This window comes from Anolis carolinensis, chromosome 3 (genome assembly GCF_035594765.1).
Source record: "Anolis carolinensis isolate JA03-04 chromosome 3, rAnoCar3.1.pri, whole genome shotgun sequence".
Classification (NCBI taxonomy): Eukaryota; Metazoa; Chordata; class Lepidosauria; order Squamata; family Dactyloidae; genus Anolis; species Anolis carolinensis.
Genome location: NC_085843.1, coordinates 279,812,857 through 279,831,650, shown reverse-complemented (window position 1 = coordinate 279,831,650; position 18,794 = coordinate 279,812,857). Strand labels below are relative to the sequence as shown.

Sequence of the window (18,794 nt, the reverse complement as noted above, 5' to 3'; positions counted from 1 at the left end):
GTAAAAAGGGGTAAAAAGAGTTGGACAGTCTTATCTTATTAAAGTCTTATTATAATCTTAAATTACAGTTTTATATAAATATTCAAAAACATTTAACCTACTGCTGACTCAAATAATATAATTTTATTAATATCTATTTTTATTTTTGAAATTGACCCGTAGCTGCTGTATTTCCCACCCTTGTCTTATACTTGAGTCAATGCATTTTCCCAGTTTTTGTGGTAGAATTAGGTGCCTCGGCTTATATTCGGGTCGGCTTATACTCAAATATATATGGTATTTTCTTTGGGGCAGGGGATGGGTGGCTGGGAGGGGAGGGGGTGGGTGCCATTCCACACCTTCCGGTGTCCAAAGAACCGGGATTGCTGTGGGGATTGACACCCGGGACTGTGGAAACACTCACAGGAGTCAATCCACACAGGGCCTTCACCTGCAAAGGTCCAGACCTTAGCGAAATAAACAAAAGACATATTTGTTCCCTGGTTGATGCTTATGGTACAGCAAAGTACCATAAGCATAATCATTTCACACAGGCCGTTTGCTATTGTTAGTTTAGATCAGCGTAGAGATGGCATGGGCAAACTTTGGCCTTCCAGGTGTTTTGGACTTCATCTACCACAGTTGTACAAGTTGAAGTCAAAAACAGTGGCAGGGCCGAAGTTTTCCCATGCCTGGTGTAGAGCCACTGACTCAACCACATTTGCCTATTGTCACACCTCAGGTTAGCTTCACCTTGCTAAAGACACCAGGCTGCAAACAGAATGTAGTCTTTTGTAGTTTATTAGGAAATAAGGAAAATATAGATCATAAAAGGTAAAAGTTCGGTTCCAGAAGATAGTTACAAAAACAAGGCTGTAAGAAACAAATCCATGGAAACATTAGGCATGAAACAAGGTCCTTAAAATGAAGCCAAAGTCCCAGAAACAAGGATACATCCAGGCTGCAAAATAACACAAGAGAGCAGACTTGGTTCTTGATTCAAGCAAGGAAAATTGCTTGGACGAATATTTCCCTCTCAGCAGACTGTTTTAATAGCATAACATGAAGGCATTTCTTTGCCCTTTGAACTCCCTCTTATTTGCTATTCTGAGACTTCTGCGCAACCCCCGAAATTCCAAATGACTAGCCCGATCTAGAAAGCGGCCTCATCGTTTTCAAGGCCACAGGGCTCGTTAGTGTTATCAGACAGAGACTGGGAGCTGCTCTCCCTTTCTGCTTCTTGCACGTGAACACCATCATCATTAACAACAACATTTCTTCCCATGGGAAAGCCTCCCTGCTCCTCATCTCCAACAGCCGGAACACTCTGCACCTGAATCCCATAATTTATTTATTTATTTATTACAATATTTATATCCCGCCCTTCTCACCCAACAGGGGACTCAGGGCGGCTTACAATAAAACAGACATATCAAAACAGTACAATACACTATAAATCAGTTAAAAAATTTACTTACATATAACATTCATAAAATGCATTTATAAAATATAGATAGGCGTGTACAAGTTTAAAAGACTGGGTCTGTCAATTGAGTTCCAGCATACATAATAGTAATTAATGCTGCTGATTCTTATTCGAAAGCCTGGCCCCACAACCAAGTTTTTACCTTCCTACGGAAGGATAGGAGGGAGGGAGCCTGCCTGATTTCAATGGGGAGGGCATTCCATAGGCGGGGAGCCACTACTGAAAAGGCCCTGTCTCTCGTCCCCGCCAGCCGCACCTGTCAGGCTGATGGGACCGCGAGCAGGGCCTCATCCGACGATCTTAAGCTTCGAGGTGGGTCATAGCGGGAGACACATTTGGACAGATAAGCTGGGCCGGAACCGTTTAGAGCTTTATAGGCTAAAGCCAGCACCTTGAATTGTGCTCGGTAGCTAATTGGCAGCCAGTGGAGCTGACGTAACAGAGGAGTGGTACGCTCCCTGAACGCCGCTCCAGTTATTAACCTGGCAGCCTCCCGTTGGACTAACTGAAGCTTCCGAACAGTCTTCAAAGGCAGCCCCACATAGAGTGCGTTGCAGTAGTCTAAACGGGATGTAACAAAGGCGTGGACCACCGTGGCCAAGTCCGGCTTCCCAAGGTATGGTCGCAGCTGGCGCACAAGTTTTAATTGTGCGAAGGCTCCCCTAGCCACCGCTGAGACCTGGGGCTCCAGGCTCAACGAAGAGTCCAGGATCACCCCCAGACTGCGCACCTGCGCCTTCAGGGGGAGTGTGACCCCATCCAGCACAGGCTGTAACCCTATACCCTGTTCGGCCTTCCGACTGACCAGGAGGACCTCTGTCTTGTCTGGATTCAATTTCAATTTGTTGGCCCTCATCCAGTCCGACAGTGTTGCAGTAATACAAACAGGATGTAACCAGAGTGTGGACCACTGTGGCCAAGTCAGACTTCCCAAGATACAAGCGCAGCTGGTGCACAAGTCTTAGTTGGTCGAATGCTCCCCTGGCCACCGTGAAGACCTCAGGATCCAGGCTCAGTGATGAGTCCAGGAGAACCCCCAGACTATGCACCTGTGTCTTCAGGGAGAGTGCGATCCCCTCCAACACAGGCTGTAACCCCATACCCTGTTCGGCCCTGTGATTGACCAGGAGGACCTCTGTCTTATCTGGATTCAATTTCAATTTGTTCGCCCTCATCCAGTCCAACACAGTGGCCAAGCACCGGTTCAGGACCTGAACAGCCTCCTTAGTGACAGGTGGGAAGGAGTGACAGAGCTGGACATCATCTGCGTACAGATGACACAGCACCCCGAAACTCCTGATGATCTCTCCCAGCGGCTTCATGTAGATGTTAAACAACATGGGAGACAATACAGAGCCCTGCGGGACCCCACAAGTCAACGGTTGTGGGGCCGAGCAGGCTTCCCCCAATGACACCATCTGGGACCGACCCTCCAGGAATGAGTGGAGCCACTGCAGGACAGTACCTCCAAGTCCAGTCATCTTGAAACTCATCCTGAACCTGAATCCCATCATCTTGAAACTGCATTCCAGAATCCTCATCAGAGTCACACAAAGGCTGAGTCACAACACCCATTTGTCAATTCACCACTCAGTTGATTAAATGAATCTGATCCAAATGGGATTAGCCAAAAGAATCCCAGTCATACAATTGTGCATTCATGGAAGGTGTCAAAATATTTCTTGGTGCCTTCAATGTACCACTGCATTTGCTTGGACTAGGGAAACATCATTGTGCATTCTGGATTGTAGGCATATTGATAAGAGAAACAATTGGTTGTGCAGCATTGGTATTCAATGGAAGTGTGGTGCAGTGCAACCCCCATGCAACTACATTTTTCTACAGGCTGGATTTTACTTTTGTCTTCCCTGTAGCTTTATGAAGTAATGCCATGGCTTATGAAAAAACTTCCTGGACTTCACAGGAAGGCATTTTATGCCTCAAATATGATCTTTTCATTAGCAAAGACGAAAATAGAGAAACACAAGGAGGACAACTCCTGCCATGACCCACAGGACTTCATTGATTTCTATCTACTTCAAATGGAGAAAGTAAGTTTTGTTTCAGGGATTTTCCAGAAAGGAGGGGGGAGGGGAAGTCTGTGAAACACATCTATTGCTTCTAGGACACACTTTCTATAAATTCTGAGTAATGAAGTGGAAATTATTAAAATAACAATTTCTAAAATGTCTCATTCTAGATGTGACATATGAGCACCAAGATAGGGAGGAGAAAGAATACAAGGGACAGGAATAAGGTATATTTTAGAAAAGGGTTTGGATATGCAGGTAAAATCCAAAGAAGATGAATGGGAAACTCTCAGGGCCCTTCCACACAGCCATATAACTCAAAATATCAATGCAGATAATCCACAATATGTGATTTGAACTGGGTGATCTGAGTCCACACTGCCATATAATCCACTTCAATGTGGATTTTATACAGCTGTGTGGAAGGGGCTTACCAATTAGCTCAGTTAATTCTGAGAATGTAGAATCATGCAAAGCAATTAGAGATCTGTTTCTCATCAGAAAATCATGGATTGCTTTAAACTGATCTAGAGAGTAGGAATGAAAAGTTGTTGCAAATGCCAGGAACCCCCAGAAATATTTCCAGATACAGAAAATGTCATGTGGGTCTTCAAAATGAAATTGATTTGTGCAGAAACCAAAATTTGGGACTTTCAGAGAATGTTATTTCTCATCTTGAGAGACTCTGAGAATGCTGCCCTTCCATTCAATCACAGATTGAGAATTTCTTATCTGGAAATCTGAAACCCAAAGCGTCCCAAAGTCTAAAAATATCCAGATTTTCTGCTAAAACAATGTGTGGCTACAGAAGTAAAGAAAGCTATGAAGGCATGCCTTTAATTCATTAAAAATATCACCTTTTTGTGTTTATTTTCAGAGCAAGAACGATCCTGACTCTACGTATGATGAAGAAAACCTGGCTCAGTATATTCAAGACTTATTTATTACTGGAACAGAAACGACTGCCACTGCCTTGAAATGGGCAATCCTCCTTTTGACAAATTATCCAGATATACAGGGTAAGAGAGATTTATGTGCAATAGGAGCAAATCCAACTTAAAAACCTTATTGTGTGAATTGTAATGCTGTTAAGATGTACCACAGTATCTGATTTCAAGAGTTTCTTTGGACAAAGGTGACAGCCCAGCTGTGCTGGAGAAGAAACTGCCACACCAAAACTAGGTGGGCTTGCTCTTTATAACATCCTTCTGTTATGTGCACACTAAACTGCACTAAAGTTTCTATTTTTAAAAAATAACATGCTTTACAGGAAATCACATGTATCTAGCTTCTTTGCCCATGCACAATCTTACTTTTGTTGCATACACACTAGGAAATGACCATATAATAATTTGTATAAACTTTATTATGGTCCATCGACCCACAGCTGTTAAGTGGATAACATACAGGAGTTTACAGAACATTCAAAATGGGGAAAATGTGCTAAACAGACACAAACTACACAATGTCAGGCAATACCCTGATTGGAGACTAGGCTCTTCCTCAGCCTTGCTGCCACTGCAAGGAACTTTGCCACTGTGAGGGTCACCTCGTGGTGCTGATCCTCCATAAGATGTCTGACCTTCCCTTGCAGGGCATGGTCAGACAATCCGGTCAGGATTGGGTGTATGAGTTGACCTCGTTGGGCTGAGTAATAGCGGCACGGCAACAAGATCCAGGGAAGTTATGCTACCCCTCTATTCAGGGCCGGCCCTAGGTAATTTTCAAGTGTAAGTGAACAGAATTTTGGCACCCCCCTCCAAACCAATCACTGAAAAATAAAAGTGTTGGATAAGTGAAAATGTTGGATAATAAGGAGGGATTAAGGAAAAACCTATTAAACATCAAATTACATTATGATTTTACAAAATTAAGCACCAAAACATCATGTTTTACAACAAATTGACAGAAAAAGCAGTTCAATACATGGTAATGTTATGTAGGAATTAATATATTTGTGAATTTAGCACCAAACATTGAACTGGGATATAGGGCAGTGTGGACTCAAATAACCCAGTTCAAAGCAGATATTGTGGGTTATTCTGCTTTGATATTCTGGGTTATATGGCTATGTGGAAGTGCACTGAGGGTCCTTTCACACAGCCATATAACCCAGAATATCAAGGCAGATAATCCACAATTAAAAGGCCACTGAAAGGGAATCTGGCCCCTGGTATTAAAAAAAACTCTAAAACCAGGACAATAAATAAAGAACACCACTCAGAAAACAGAGGAATTCCAGACAGGAAACAATCAAAGCCAGCTAACACCTCCCAACAATGGATTCCCCCAGACAGGAAGCAGACAGGCTTTGAAGTTGCAAAGCCATTAAATGCTAATCAAGGTGGCCATTTACAACATTCACACTTGCCTCAAGGACTGACATTCCACATATATATAAACCCTACTTGCCTAGTTTCCAAGAGACCTCTCTGGAAGCGGCAGCGCGTGAGCTCGTCAGCCGCTTCCCCCGGCGGGAGGCAGCCTCAACTGCTCCCCAAAGGACGGCACCTCAGGCAACCGCCCAAATTGCCTTATGGGTGAACCGCCCCTACCTCTATTCTATTCTGCCTTGGTCAGACCACACCTGGAATCACACTGAGTCCAGTTCTGGGCATCACAATTGAAGGGAGATGTTGACAAGCTGGAACGTGTCCAGAGGAGGGCAAATAAAATGATCAAGGGTCTGGAGAACAAGCCCTATGAGGAGCGGCTTAAAGAGCTGGGCATGTTTAGCCTGCAGAAGAGAAGAGGAGACATGATGGCCATGTATAAATATGTGAGGGGAAGTCAAAGGGGAGGAGGGAGTAAGATTGTTTTCTGCTGCTCTGCAGACTAGGACGCGGAACAATGGCTTCAAACTACAGGAAAGAAAGGAGATTCCACCTGAACATCAGGAAGAACTTCCTCACTGTGAGGGCTGTTCGGCAGTGGAACTCTCTTCCCCGGACTGTGGTGGAGGCTCCTTCTTTGGAAGCTTTTAAGCAGAGGCTGGATGCCCATCTGTCGGGGTGTTCTGAATGTGATTTCCTGCTTCTTGGCAGGGGGTGGGACTGGAAAGCCCATGAGGTCTCTTCAAACTCTATGATTCTAAGATTCTAAGATATGTTCTAAAGATTCTGTTTCATTTCCACTGCACGGGCATAATCTTTGGGAGAAGGGGATGCTAGATAGTCTGCCATTTAGCAGCTCTGATGGAAGTACATTTAGTCGGTAATTCGACACTGCGAGACTATTAGGATAATTACATGACTCAAACGGCTCAGTGTATGGTAAATTCAAGGCCCTAGGGCAATGATGGGTAACCTTTTGCACTTGGTGTGTCAAAATTCACCAAAAAACCTAGCATGACTTAGGTGGTGTGTCACTTCGAGAAAAAACCCTTAATTTCACTATATATATATATATATATATATATATATATATATATATGTTTAAATAACAAAAATATATAATTGTAATATATAACTGTATTTAATAAATCCAAAACTATTTACTACCATTATTTCCATGTACAACAATCTATGGTACCTCTTGCAGTTTCCACGCTGATTTCTCTCTATTGTAGTTTCAATGTAGTCATGAATAATGAATATAATAATAATAATAATAATAATATACTAATATACTACAATAATAATAGAATGATATATATGTAATGTGCATAATTCCCATGGAGTAAACAACAAAACCACTGGACCAAATCACACCAAATTTGTCCACAAAAGACATTAGTCATCCAATGAATTTGCATGCGGCAGCGTGTCAGCAAAAATGGCTAGGAGTGACATTGCTGACACGCGTGTCATAGGTTGGCCATCACTGCCCTAGGGGAACGTGGTGAATTTGAGTGAGCTCTGAGCTCTCCCAGGGCAATGTCTCTTATCCGTTGCTTCAGTAATTTCTGTGCCGTTTTGAAACCAAGGTGCAGCAAAAAGGGACACTGATAGACCAATTGAGGTCGCTTTCTAATCAGCCCTCCTTGCCCAAAAGGGTTGAGTGGTTTCGGATGGGATAAAATGTGATAGGCCTGTTCCTGATTTGAATACAATTATTTTCAGCCAGAGATTCATTTTCAGAATCCAGGCCCTTGTGCTTAGAGGATTTTCGCCCATTTCTATTTAATTAATTAATTAATTAATTAATTTCTATACCACTCTTCTCTCCCAGGGGGACCCAGAGCAGTCTTACACAATGGCAGAATTAAATGCCACATATAATACAACACGTAGTAAAAACCAAACATAAAACACAAATAAAGCTGATATCCAAATCAAATTGAAACAATTAAAACCATATGACCATTACAACAGGGGAAGTTTTGAGTCAGTCAGAGCCAGTCTGTCTTCGACTTAATATTAATTCACAGAATTCATCAGGTCATATCAGCTCATATCCTAGGATGGGCCAAAAGCTTGGTCCCACAACCAGGTCTTCAGCTGCTCCTTGGCAAGGAGTTCCACAGCCATAGAGCCACTGCCGAAAAAGCCCTGGTTTGCCAATACCTAATCCAGGGGTCCCCAAACTTTTTAAACAGGGGGCCAGTTCATTATCCTTCGGACCGTTGGAGGGCCGGACTATAGTTGGCCACCAAGCAATAAATAATAATAATAACAATAACAATAATAATAACAGCAACAACAATAATAATAATAATAATAAAAAAGAGGGTTGGAAGAGACCCTTTGGGCCATTGAGTCAAATCCCCTTCTGCCTTTGTGCACCGAAATCACAAGCAAAGCACCCCTGACAGATGGCCACCCAGCCTCAATGTTAATAATAATGATGATGATGATGATAATGATAATGATAATACATTGTTTTGGAACACAATACTCCTGACCTCACAATCGTGTTAAAAAACAAAGTATGGATTGTCGATGTTGCAATCCCAGGTGACAGCAGGATTGAGGAGAAACAACTGGAAAAGCTGACACGATATGAGGATTTAAAGATCGAATTACAAAAACTCTGGCACAAGCCAGTCAAGGTGGTCCCAGTGGTGATCGGCACACTGGGTGCAGGGCCTAAAGGCCTTGGCCTGCACTTAAACACAATCGGCGCTGACAAAATTACCATCTGCCAGCTGCAGAAGGCCACCTTACTGGGACCTGCATGCATTATTTGCTGATACATCACACAGTCCTAGATACTTGGGAAGTGTCCGCTGTGTGATCCAGTACAACAGTCAGCAGAGTGTCTGCTGTGGACTTATCTTGTTGTGCTTCAAATATTAATAATAATAAGGGTTGTAAGAGAAGAAGAGACCCCTTGGGTCATTTAGCCCAACCCCCTTCTGCCCTTGTGCCATGGGGGCCGGATAAATGGCTTTGATAGGCCGCATCTGGCCCCCGGGCCTTAGTTTGGGGACCCCTGAACTAATCTATCATCTCCTCAGAGAATATTATGTTGTAATACAATGTAATAATAATTATAATTCACTATTATAATTGTATATTTATATTACATGCAATATTACTAATAATATTGCAATATAGTTGTATAATATAATATATTGTATGTATATATACTTGTAAACCACCCTGAGTCCCCTTCGGGGTGAGAAGGGTGGTATATAAATGTCGCAAATAAATAAAAATAAAATAAGGGGCTGACCTGGCATGCTTCATTGAATTGTCACTATAAAGACCACCTTAACCAGAGGTGATTTACCTAACTTTAAAGGGAATGGTGAAGAGCTTGAATTAATTTAAGATTTTCCTGACCTTGGCTCAGTCATCGATCAGACTGGAGACTGCAGTCAAGGCATTGGAAGAGAATTAAGATTTCGAAGTGCAGTTGAGAAAGAACTAGACATGATCGTGAAGTGTAAAGATATTAAATAATAAAGCTAAGATCTTTCACACCCTCATATTTCTCATTTCTATGTATGATTGCGAAAGCTGAGCAGCCTAAGAAACAAGCATGTTTTTAAGATATCTTGTACAACTGAAAACAATTTATAAGGCTGCCTTCACTAATTAAATAAATTAATAATAATAATAATAATAATAATAATAATAATAATAATAATAATAATAGAAGAAGAAGAAGAAAACAACAACGTCGACGACAATTGTGTAATTGGAAATCCATGGGCTTTGTGAATGGCTTGGGTATCCTGGGGACTGACATTTTTTAAAAAATGTGAGCTTGATGTTCCCAAAAGGCTGTACTTTCTCCATTCTGGATTAGAATGTGGTACTGGGATTAGGATGAACCAAATTCATATTCCTACTGAGGCATGAACCTGATTTGAACTCCTTGGAGGAAACGTTTGATGGAAATGCAACAAACCAACTGTAATTGAGTGTCATTAAAGTGTGTTGCATTTATATTAATATGCTCATATATATACAATCTCATTGGGTCAAAATATCACCAATGGTTTCTCAAGGTTTTTTGAAGCAATATGTACTATTCAAAATGAAACTTCTATCAATGTCTACCATTTTCCCCAGATAAAGTCTACAAGGAGATAGAAGATGTATTGGTTTCCTCTTCCATCTGCTATCAAGACCTAAAGAAACTTCCTTATACGAATGCTGTGTTTCATGAGATCCAGCGTTCAAAGTATATCTTGTTAGTTGGGTTCCCAAGACAATCAACCAAAGACATGAACCTGAGAGGCTTTCACATTCCCAAGGTACAGAATGTTGTCATGGCTGCACTTGAACATGTCCTAAGATATATCCCATATATATCCTCCACTGGATGACTTTTTGCGAAATGTAATCTCAAAACCGGTGCCTGTCATCAGGAATGGACTGGATGAGGGCTAACAAATTGAGATTAAATCCAGGCAAGACAGAGGTACTCCTGGTTAGTCATAAAACAGAATAAGGTATAGGGTTACAGCCTGTGTTGGATGGGATTACACCCCCCCCTGAAAACACAGGTTTGTAGTCTGGGGGTGATCCTGGATTCATTGCTGACCCTGGAACCTCCGGTGTCAGCAGGGCCAGGAGTGCCTTTGCACAGTTAAAACTTGTGCGCCAGCTGTGCCCCATACCTTGAGACGCCAGACTTGGCCATGGTAGTCCATGAAATAATCCCATCCCATCTGGACTACTGTAAATCTCTTTATGTGGGGCTGCCTTTGAAGACAGTTTGGAGACTTCAACTAGTACAAAGATCCGCAGCCAGGTTATTAACAGGATTGCAGCACAGGAAGAGACCCACTCCCATGTTGCAGCAGCTCCCCTGGCTGCCAATCTGCTTCCGGGCTAGATACAAAGTGCTAGTCATTACCTTTACAGCCCTAAACGGCTCAGGTCTAGGCTATCTGTCAAATCGCATCTCTTTGTATACACCAGAGATTCGCAAAGTGGGCGCTACCGCCCCCCTGTGGGCGCTGGAGCAATCCAGGGGGGCGGTGATGGCACCTATTAGGACACGGGGCAGGGCCAGAGGAGGGGCAGGACCTCTTCCCAAGTGACAGGGCTGAGCACCTGAGGCGCCTGTTAGGACACACAGGAGACGGAGCTAGAGGAGTGGGCGTGGCTTCTTCCCAAGAGCCCGAGACAAGGCTGAGAATCTTCTATACCTCTCCTGAGGCTCTTGTTGAGGCCTCTTGTGAGGGACACAGAGGGCCTTTTAGGACTAAAGTGCAGGGCTAAGGGTGGGGGCGGGGCCTTTTCCCAAGAGCGCAAGACAGGGATGAGCCTCTGTATACCTCCCCTGAGGAGCTTGTTAGAACACAGCGGCGAGGTTCCGCCCCGTCAGGCACTTGGGAAGAGGCCCCGCCCCCTCCTCTAGCCCCGCCCCCTGTGTCCTGGCAGGCGCCACAGGACACGGATAGAAGCTCAGCCCTGCCTCAGAGCTCATAACTCCGCCCATCCCAGTCATGGCTGCCCATTTGTGGCCCCGCCCACCTCTCCTCCCAGCCCTGCATCTTGGACTAGGGGGGAGGCTCAGCCCCACCCCTTTGAGCAGGAGGCATGCCCACCCCTCTAAGCCACTCGCCCCTTTCCAGGGGGCGGTAGGCCAAATAAGTGTGGTAACCACTGGTATACACCATCTAATACACTGCGATCATTGGAGGAGGCCCTTCTCCCGCTCCCACCCATGTCTCAAGCGCAACTAGTGGGAACAAGAGATAGAGAGCCTTTCTTGTAATTGTCCCCCCCCCATCTCCCTAAAGAAATAAAAATGGCCCTTCCCCTCTCTCCTGTATGAAACAATTAAGTCTTGAACTGGCATTCATCTATGGATTCAGTGGGTGGGTCTATTTTAAGTGGAAGTAACCAGAATTCTAGCCATGTAGCTGAGAATTCTTGGATTATGCATATTTATCAACACATAGTGTCCCATTCTTAACTGGGATCACATAACTAACCACAATGGGTGCATCTACACCCATTGTGTAGGGCCCCGGCTAGCACAGTGGGTTAAACCACCAGCTATAGAAGATCTTGCTGACAGGAAGGTTGGCAGTTCAAGCCATGGTCAGGGTGAGCTCCCGATGTCAGCTCATGCTTCTGTCTACAATGTAAGTAGATAAATAAGTACCACTTTGGCGGGGAGTTAAAAGGCACTTCTGGAAGCATGCCAGAAAAATCCGACCAGGAAGGCGTCCATGGATGACAGGCTTTTTGGGGTGGAAAATGAAACAACAGCACCTCCCCATGGCTGAGTCGAGCACAGCCAAATGCGGGAGATGGAAAGAAGGAAGCCTTGCCTCTGTTTATGTACTGCCCGTCTTTGTCAATTGTATAATAGCATTGAATGTTTGCCATATATGTACCTGTAATCCGCTCTGAGTTGCCTCGAGGACATAGAGCAGAATATAAATAAAGTATATTATTATAATATTGTTACGGAGCTTGACACCATTTGAACTTCTTTGGCTCAATACGATGGAATCCTGTGATTTTACAATGCCTTTCCCCTTCTCTGCCTAAGAATGCTGTTGCTTCACCAAACTTCAGCTCCCAGGATCCCATCGTATTTTTTAAAAATTATTTTTATTTATTAAAATTAGTATACAGTGTAAATGATTCCATAGTACTGAGCCATGGAAGTTCAAGTGGTGCCAGGATGAATTAGTTTTACAGTGTAAATGTACCCAAAGGGTCCCCATTCCTCATTAACCAAAGGGTCCAAAAGCTCACATATGTGGAACTGATTTTATCTGCCAGCGCTGATATTCAGAAGCAGGATGGTAGTTAGCTAGACCAGCATCTGACTTTGTGAGTATTGATGTACACACACAGCTCATTCCCACTGAATTTGCAGTTCCAAGAGAAGTGTGCTCATGTGTGTCTCTGTGGGTGCCAATCATTTTTTTTCTTTTTAGGGGACCATTGTTATACCAGATGTACGCTCCGTTCTTTTTGATCCTGAACAATGGGAGACTCCTGAAGAGTTCAATCCGAATCATTTCTTGGACAAGGAGGGGAATTTTGTGGCTAGAGAAGAATTTCTGCCATTTGGTGCAGGTAACTGTAGAAGTTCAAACTTGTAGAAATGTTGAGAAACCATGGCCAAAATCCTATGTCTACTTCAGTAGTTACTATTGAAACAAAATTCAGTAAATATCCCCAATAAAAAGATAACTCAATAAGTTTTGCAATGGATCCTATCATAAACAATGAGTTAACTTAATGAAGGGACATCTACTCATCCGACTCCCTCTATCAAAACCTCATGGAAACACAATTCTCGTACAGAATGAACCTCTTTCTCCCCACACAGTTGATGCTTGGTAAAGTAGATACCAAGGATTGTGAATTCAAATAAGTAAATACAAATAATTACAGTAGAGTCTCGCTTACCCAACCTTCGCTTATCCAACGTTCTGTATTATCCAACGCAGTCTGCCTCCTGCCTGGATCCATAGCTGTTTCTCTCGGCAGCAACGCGCAGCGGGCCAACATGTCCAACAACAACACAAGTGCAGCCACACTCCTAAACATGATGTTTTTGTGCTTAATTTGTAAAATAATAATGTAATTTGATATTTAATAGGCTTTTCCTTAATCCCTTCTTATTATCCAACATTTTTGCTTATCCAATCTTCTGTCGGCCAGTTTATGTTGGATAAGCGAGACTCTACTGTACTTCATATTCACAATTGCTACTGTGTTATGACTGCAGCACTTCTGTCACAATTACTATCCCCCCACCTCACCTATTTTACCACGTTTCTTCTGCTGGCAGTTGGAGAATGGATGAGAATAACATTTACATCAGGTTTCGGGGAGAAGTGTGTGGTCAGGTCAGGAGAGGTGACTTTGGATGCATCTGCATTGCAGAATTAACATGGTTTCCATATGTCACCGGAGGGCTACGCAGAAGTTTAAAAAGGAACCGAGACAATGGATACAGACATGGGAATTTACGCTGACCTGTATCAGAAACTCCTTGAATAGGAAAGAAGTAGCCATGAATATTTGAATTCAGGACAAGCAGACAAAAGTCATGATTAGTCTTGAAATATCTCAAGCAACTGACTCAGTTGAAAAGAACCTCGTATGTATATATATATTTAAAAATCTAATAAGTACAGGAGTAAATCCAACAAAAGCTTTTTGTCCAACATAGAAGAGCACTTTGACAAAAGGAATGGATTATAGGTTACCAACAGAGGCGGTCCAACCGCTAGGGGAGGTAGGCTTTTGCCTGTGGCGCCAGCGTCCCGGGGGGCGCCGTCGAGGCCCCAGGAGGATGGAGCCACCCCCGCCTCCTTCTCCTCCTTTCTGGGCCTTCCTGCAGGGGCTATGTGGGGGGCCACACGGGGGAGGGGTCAGGCTGCGCAGCGGGAAGGTCCAGCCAGGCTACTGGCAATGGAAGAAGCATTGGAGAGGAATTCAGGCAGAAAGGACACTGCCAGAATTGGGAAAGTGGCCCCGCCCCCGCCCCGCGTGACCCTGTGCCACGGGGGGGGGGGGGGCAAAAATTACCTTTGCCTACTATAGAAAACTACCTAAGGATGGCTCTGGTTACCAATTCATATTCTGGTCCCAGAACCACAACTATATTCTGTCTGGAATATATACTCACTTTCTTTATTTCCTCTTCAGGTGCCCGGGTGTGTTTGGGAGAGCAACTGGCGAGAATGGAGTACTTCCTCTTCTTGACCAACCTGCTGAGGGCTTTCCGCTTCCAGCTGCCAAAAGGAGTCAAAGAACTTAACCCAAACCCTATAATAGGAATAACAACACCACCCCACCCATATAAAGTGTGTGCTGTTCCTCGCCATAGCCCCTGATAAAATAAACAAACAAAATAAATTTTATCACCTTATTTATTTCTATATTTTCAAGCTTCTAGAAATTGAATTCCTAACATCTGGAGGACGAAAATTTGGAAACCACTGGTTTAGAGAAGCCAAGTAGTTCAGCACCCAGAGCATCTTCTTTAAAACTTGGGCTAAAACCTGGAGTGGATTCACTGGATAGGTGACACTTCCACTTTGCTCATCTCTTCCAAACAACTTTATACAATTTTTCAGGTTTCTTTGGGAAAAGTAGCTAGAGTCCAAACTGTGAGCTTGTTGAAGGTATTGATCTTCTACTTGCAAGAAAGGTCTGTAAAGAGGTGTGTAGCGCAGTGTGTGTGTGTGTGTATAATATTTATTATATAGTGATGACTGTGTACCTGGACAACAATATAGAGATGTTTACAGTAGAAAAATGGGCAAGAGAAACAAGAAATAATCTTCATTACCTAGATTATATTGTAATACTAAAATACAATTTCAAAAAAAAGGAAAGAAAGAGAAATAAGTAATCTTTATTATCCAAATTATATTCCAATACACAATATTTCAAAAAATAGGCAAGAAAGACAGTTAAGTAGTCTTCATTATCCAAATTATTTTCTAATATATACGATTTAAAAAGCACATACTTCATTCACCTCTATTCTACATTTACATGTTTCATTACTTGATAAGTCTGTGGTTTCAACCTCATATTTAGAATATCTCCTACTATGTTTTCAATATGTATTTCTGTATTTCATTAAAGATTTTCTGGAAAAATAAACCATTGTTTTGCAAATCCTGTAACTTTTTATTTTTTATTATAAAAATCTTTCTACTAACAAATTTAAATCTTAATACAAAAAATACAGTGTAATACAAAAATTAGAAGATAATAAAAATTCTACCACAAGACAATAATTTACATACAACAATAGAAGGTGATAGAATCACAATCCCAGTAGGCAGCCCTCTATAACCACCTTCTCTGTGTCTCAAAGTCCCTGCTTTTAAGTTTTCTGGAACTCTTTCTTTCCTTTCGGAGGAATAACAGGGGACATTTCTTCTTCTGAGCATTTCCCTGGTTTTAGAGGAGGGTGATAATTACTTGCACTCAGAGACTCATCCACATAAATGTTCACTTTGGGGCTTCTGCTCCCTATCCTGTCTGAATTTTATCAGATCTATTTATATCAATAATAATAATAGTAATAATAATAGTAATAAATAATAATAATAATAATAATAATAATAATAATAATAATAATAATATACTTTATTTATATTCCACCCTATCACCCCAAGGGGACCCAGGGCGGATCACAATACACATACACGGCAAACATTTAATTATGTTTGGAGACAGGACAGAACAGAATAAGACAGACAGAAGGGGGTAGGTAGTTTTGAAGTCCAATTTTTTTGGTGCCTTGTGTTTTACTCTAGGGCTACGAGAGCACTTTGAAAACCACACTTGAGCCAGTATCAAAAGCAAAGCAGTTTATTGAAGAATATAAGCAAGCAAATATTAAAAGGTCTCTGAAGTATATAGTCTATAATAAAAGGTACTTGACTGTGCAATTATAGTCCAACAAAGTCTTTGGAAGTTATAATCCACAGACAGAACTCGATAGTTCCACACAAAGAGTCAAAGACAGCAAGTAATCCGAGGTTGCAGAGATCCAAACAAGGCATAGCAATTTCAACAACTGTAATCCACATGGAAAACATCCACTAGGAGTAACGAGAAACAGGAGCAACAAGGCAAGGTCTACTTGAGAGTCAGCAGGCTCGAACTTTCTCCAGGTATCTTGAGAAACAGCACAGGAAACAAGGCAAGAAACAGGGACTGGAACGGAGATGCTTCTCCCAAGGAAAGCAATGTTGATACTGCAAGGAAATCCAGGAACGAGGTCCCTTTAAGGGATTCTCAAGCCTACCTGCCCTGAGAATCCAGGCAATTCCCGTTTCACAAGGGAAAGTTGACTCAACAGCATTTGGGAGCTCTGCTGCACCTTAGGCATTCTATTTCACTCCTTTCTTGTGAGATAGATTGTCTGCGGTCAAATAATGTATCCTCCCCTGCCTCCTCTCCATCTGATGAATCCAAACTTGGGTGATCATTGGAATGTTCCCCAATTAACTGTTTTTTCTGAAGGTTCAACAACAGGCAGCTGCAAGGTCACCTGGTCTCGGATCCTGCAGAGGCCCATCATCCGATTCTGCCTCTGAGTCAACCTCCATCTCCTGTGGAGGGCCTGATCCTGACGGCTGGGCTACAACACCTTGGAGGTTGAGGTTGCACTTAGATTCAGTCACAAGGGGTGCTATTGCTTCATTCTCTATGACAAAGAGCTATCAGGACTTCCTCCTTTCACCTTCCTCTTGGTCACCATATTTCTGGTCTTGTTGTTGTCGTAAGATATTTCCCCCGCAATTTGCAGTACCTAATTTCTCTACTTACAGCTTATAAGCTGTTTTGGAACTGCTTGGGTAAACAGTGAGTTGGGTTTGAGGTCGAGTGCTCACCCTGACCGGGCTTTGAACTGGCCACCTTTCGGTTGGTAGATCTTATTACTGCTGGTGATTTTCCAGCTGTGCTACAGCTCAGCCCCTTTCCCCTTTTGCATTGAAGTGGTGTAATAGAAGACTAATCCTATCTATGTAGCTCTCATACACTTTTAAAGGTCTTTGTTAGAAAAAGTAATAGTTCCACCACAACCTTGTAAAGCTGCAGTTTTAAAACTCGGCAGGCAATAACCAAGCATTTCTTGATTTATTTTGGAAAATAAGTAAAATGATAGAAGTAAAACAAAACAAAAAAAGGCAGGCAAAAAGACATTGGAGGAACTGCATCTAACCCAGGCATGGACAAACTCTGTCCCCCCAGGTGTTTTGGACTTCAACTCCCACAATTCCTAACAGCCGGTAGGGAGTTGTGGGAGTTGAAATCTAAAACACCTGGAGGGCTCAAGTTATCCCATGCCTAATCTAACCTCTCTCTTTCAACCTCTCCCATCACAGGTTGGAAAGCATCAACAAGAAACAGAAAAGGATGTCTCTAATACTTATTTGCATGACAACCTAAAATTTAAAATAATCCAATTTTCACAAGGACAGAAAGTGAGATGAAATCTTCAGTACGGGAGACTGACAGCAAAGCAAACATTATAGGGATGTTGACCATTCCCTATGCTATCAAAACTAAATAATACATTTTTTGGCTGGAGTTACACTCCAAAATGTACGTGTTCTGACTTGTATACAAATTCAACTTAAGGACAAACCTCTTGTTTGTAACCCGGGAACAAATGGAAATAATTTTAAAACAAAATGGTTTCTAACTTCCATATTCATTTGTAAATCAAATATTTGACTATAGAACATCCTCCCTGCTTAGAGCCCAAAATCTAGCCAATGTAAATCTGGAAAATAGGGTTTGAATCTCCACTCAGACTGGATCTACACTGCCCTATATTCCAGGATCTGATCCCAGATATCTTATCCCAGATGATCTGGCAGTGTAGACTCATGTAATCCAGTTCAAAGCAGATAATGTGGGATCAGAATCTGGGATATAGGGCAGTGTAGATCCAGCTTCAGTCATGGCTTAACATTATGGCATATGGGAGTTGTAGTTTTGCAAGGTTTTTAGTCTTTTCTGCCAAAGTGGGACAAAGTGCCTCGCCAATCCCGTACAGCCCCTACGATTTTATAACATTGAATCCCGGCTGTTAAAGTGATGTTGAATCATATTAATTCTACAGTGTAAATGCATACAATGATAGTTATCAAAGTCTGTAGGTGGAACATTTCAAAAGAAAGAGAAGGAAAGTAGTGGTATCATGCATTACAATAAACAAGAGAAGGGAGAAAAAGTGGGGAATCAAGAAGCGGAAACTGGAGTTGATGCATGCAGAAGGAGATACATGACAGGATATAATTACAATATCATGGGAGAGAAAAAGTTACCATAAATAATCATGAACTGAATGTCTGTTACACAATCACAAAAAAGGACAATTGCCAATGCTTATGTAAGACAAAAACAACAGCTTCTTCTCTTTCTATATCCCACTTGGAGGCTTACAAA

General features: G+C 42.3%; 1 protein-coding gene across 3 annotated transcripts in view; it reads left to right on the top strand.

The window, feature by feature from the left end:
- Positions 1–14,732, top strand: part of LOC100565127 (cytochrome P450 2J6) — a 56,680-nt gene extending 41,948 nt beyond the window's left edge. For 2 of the 3 annotated variants that reach the window (XM_062976864.1, XM_062976863.1), the window contains 5 exons: positions 3,340–3,516; positions 4,373–4,514; positions 9,957–10,141; positions 12,794–12,935; positions 14,520–14,732. In XM_062976864.1, coding sequence (XP_062832934.1) covers positions 3,340–3,516; positions 4,373–4,514; positions 9,957–10,141; positions 12,794–12,935; positions 14,520–14,707 — 834 coding nt within the window. In that variant the 3' untranslated portion in view covers positions 14,708–14,732. The remainder of the gene's footprint in view (positions 1–3,339; positions 3,517–4,372; positions 4,515–9,956; positions 10,142–12,793; positions 12,936–14,519) is intronic. The other variant, XM_062976862.1, reaches the window with a different exon arrangement.
- Positions 14,733–18,794: the final 4,062 nt, after the last annotated feature.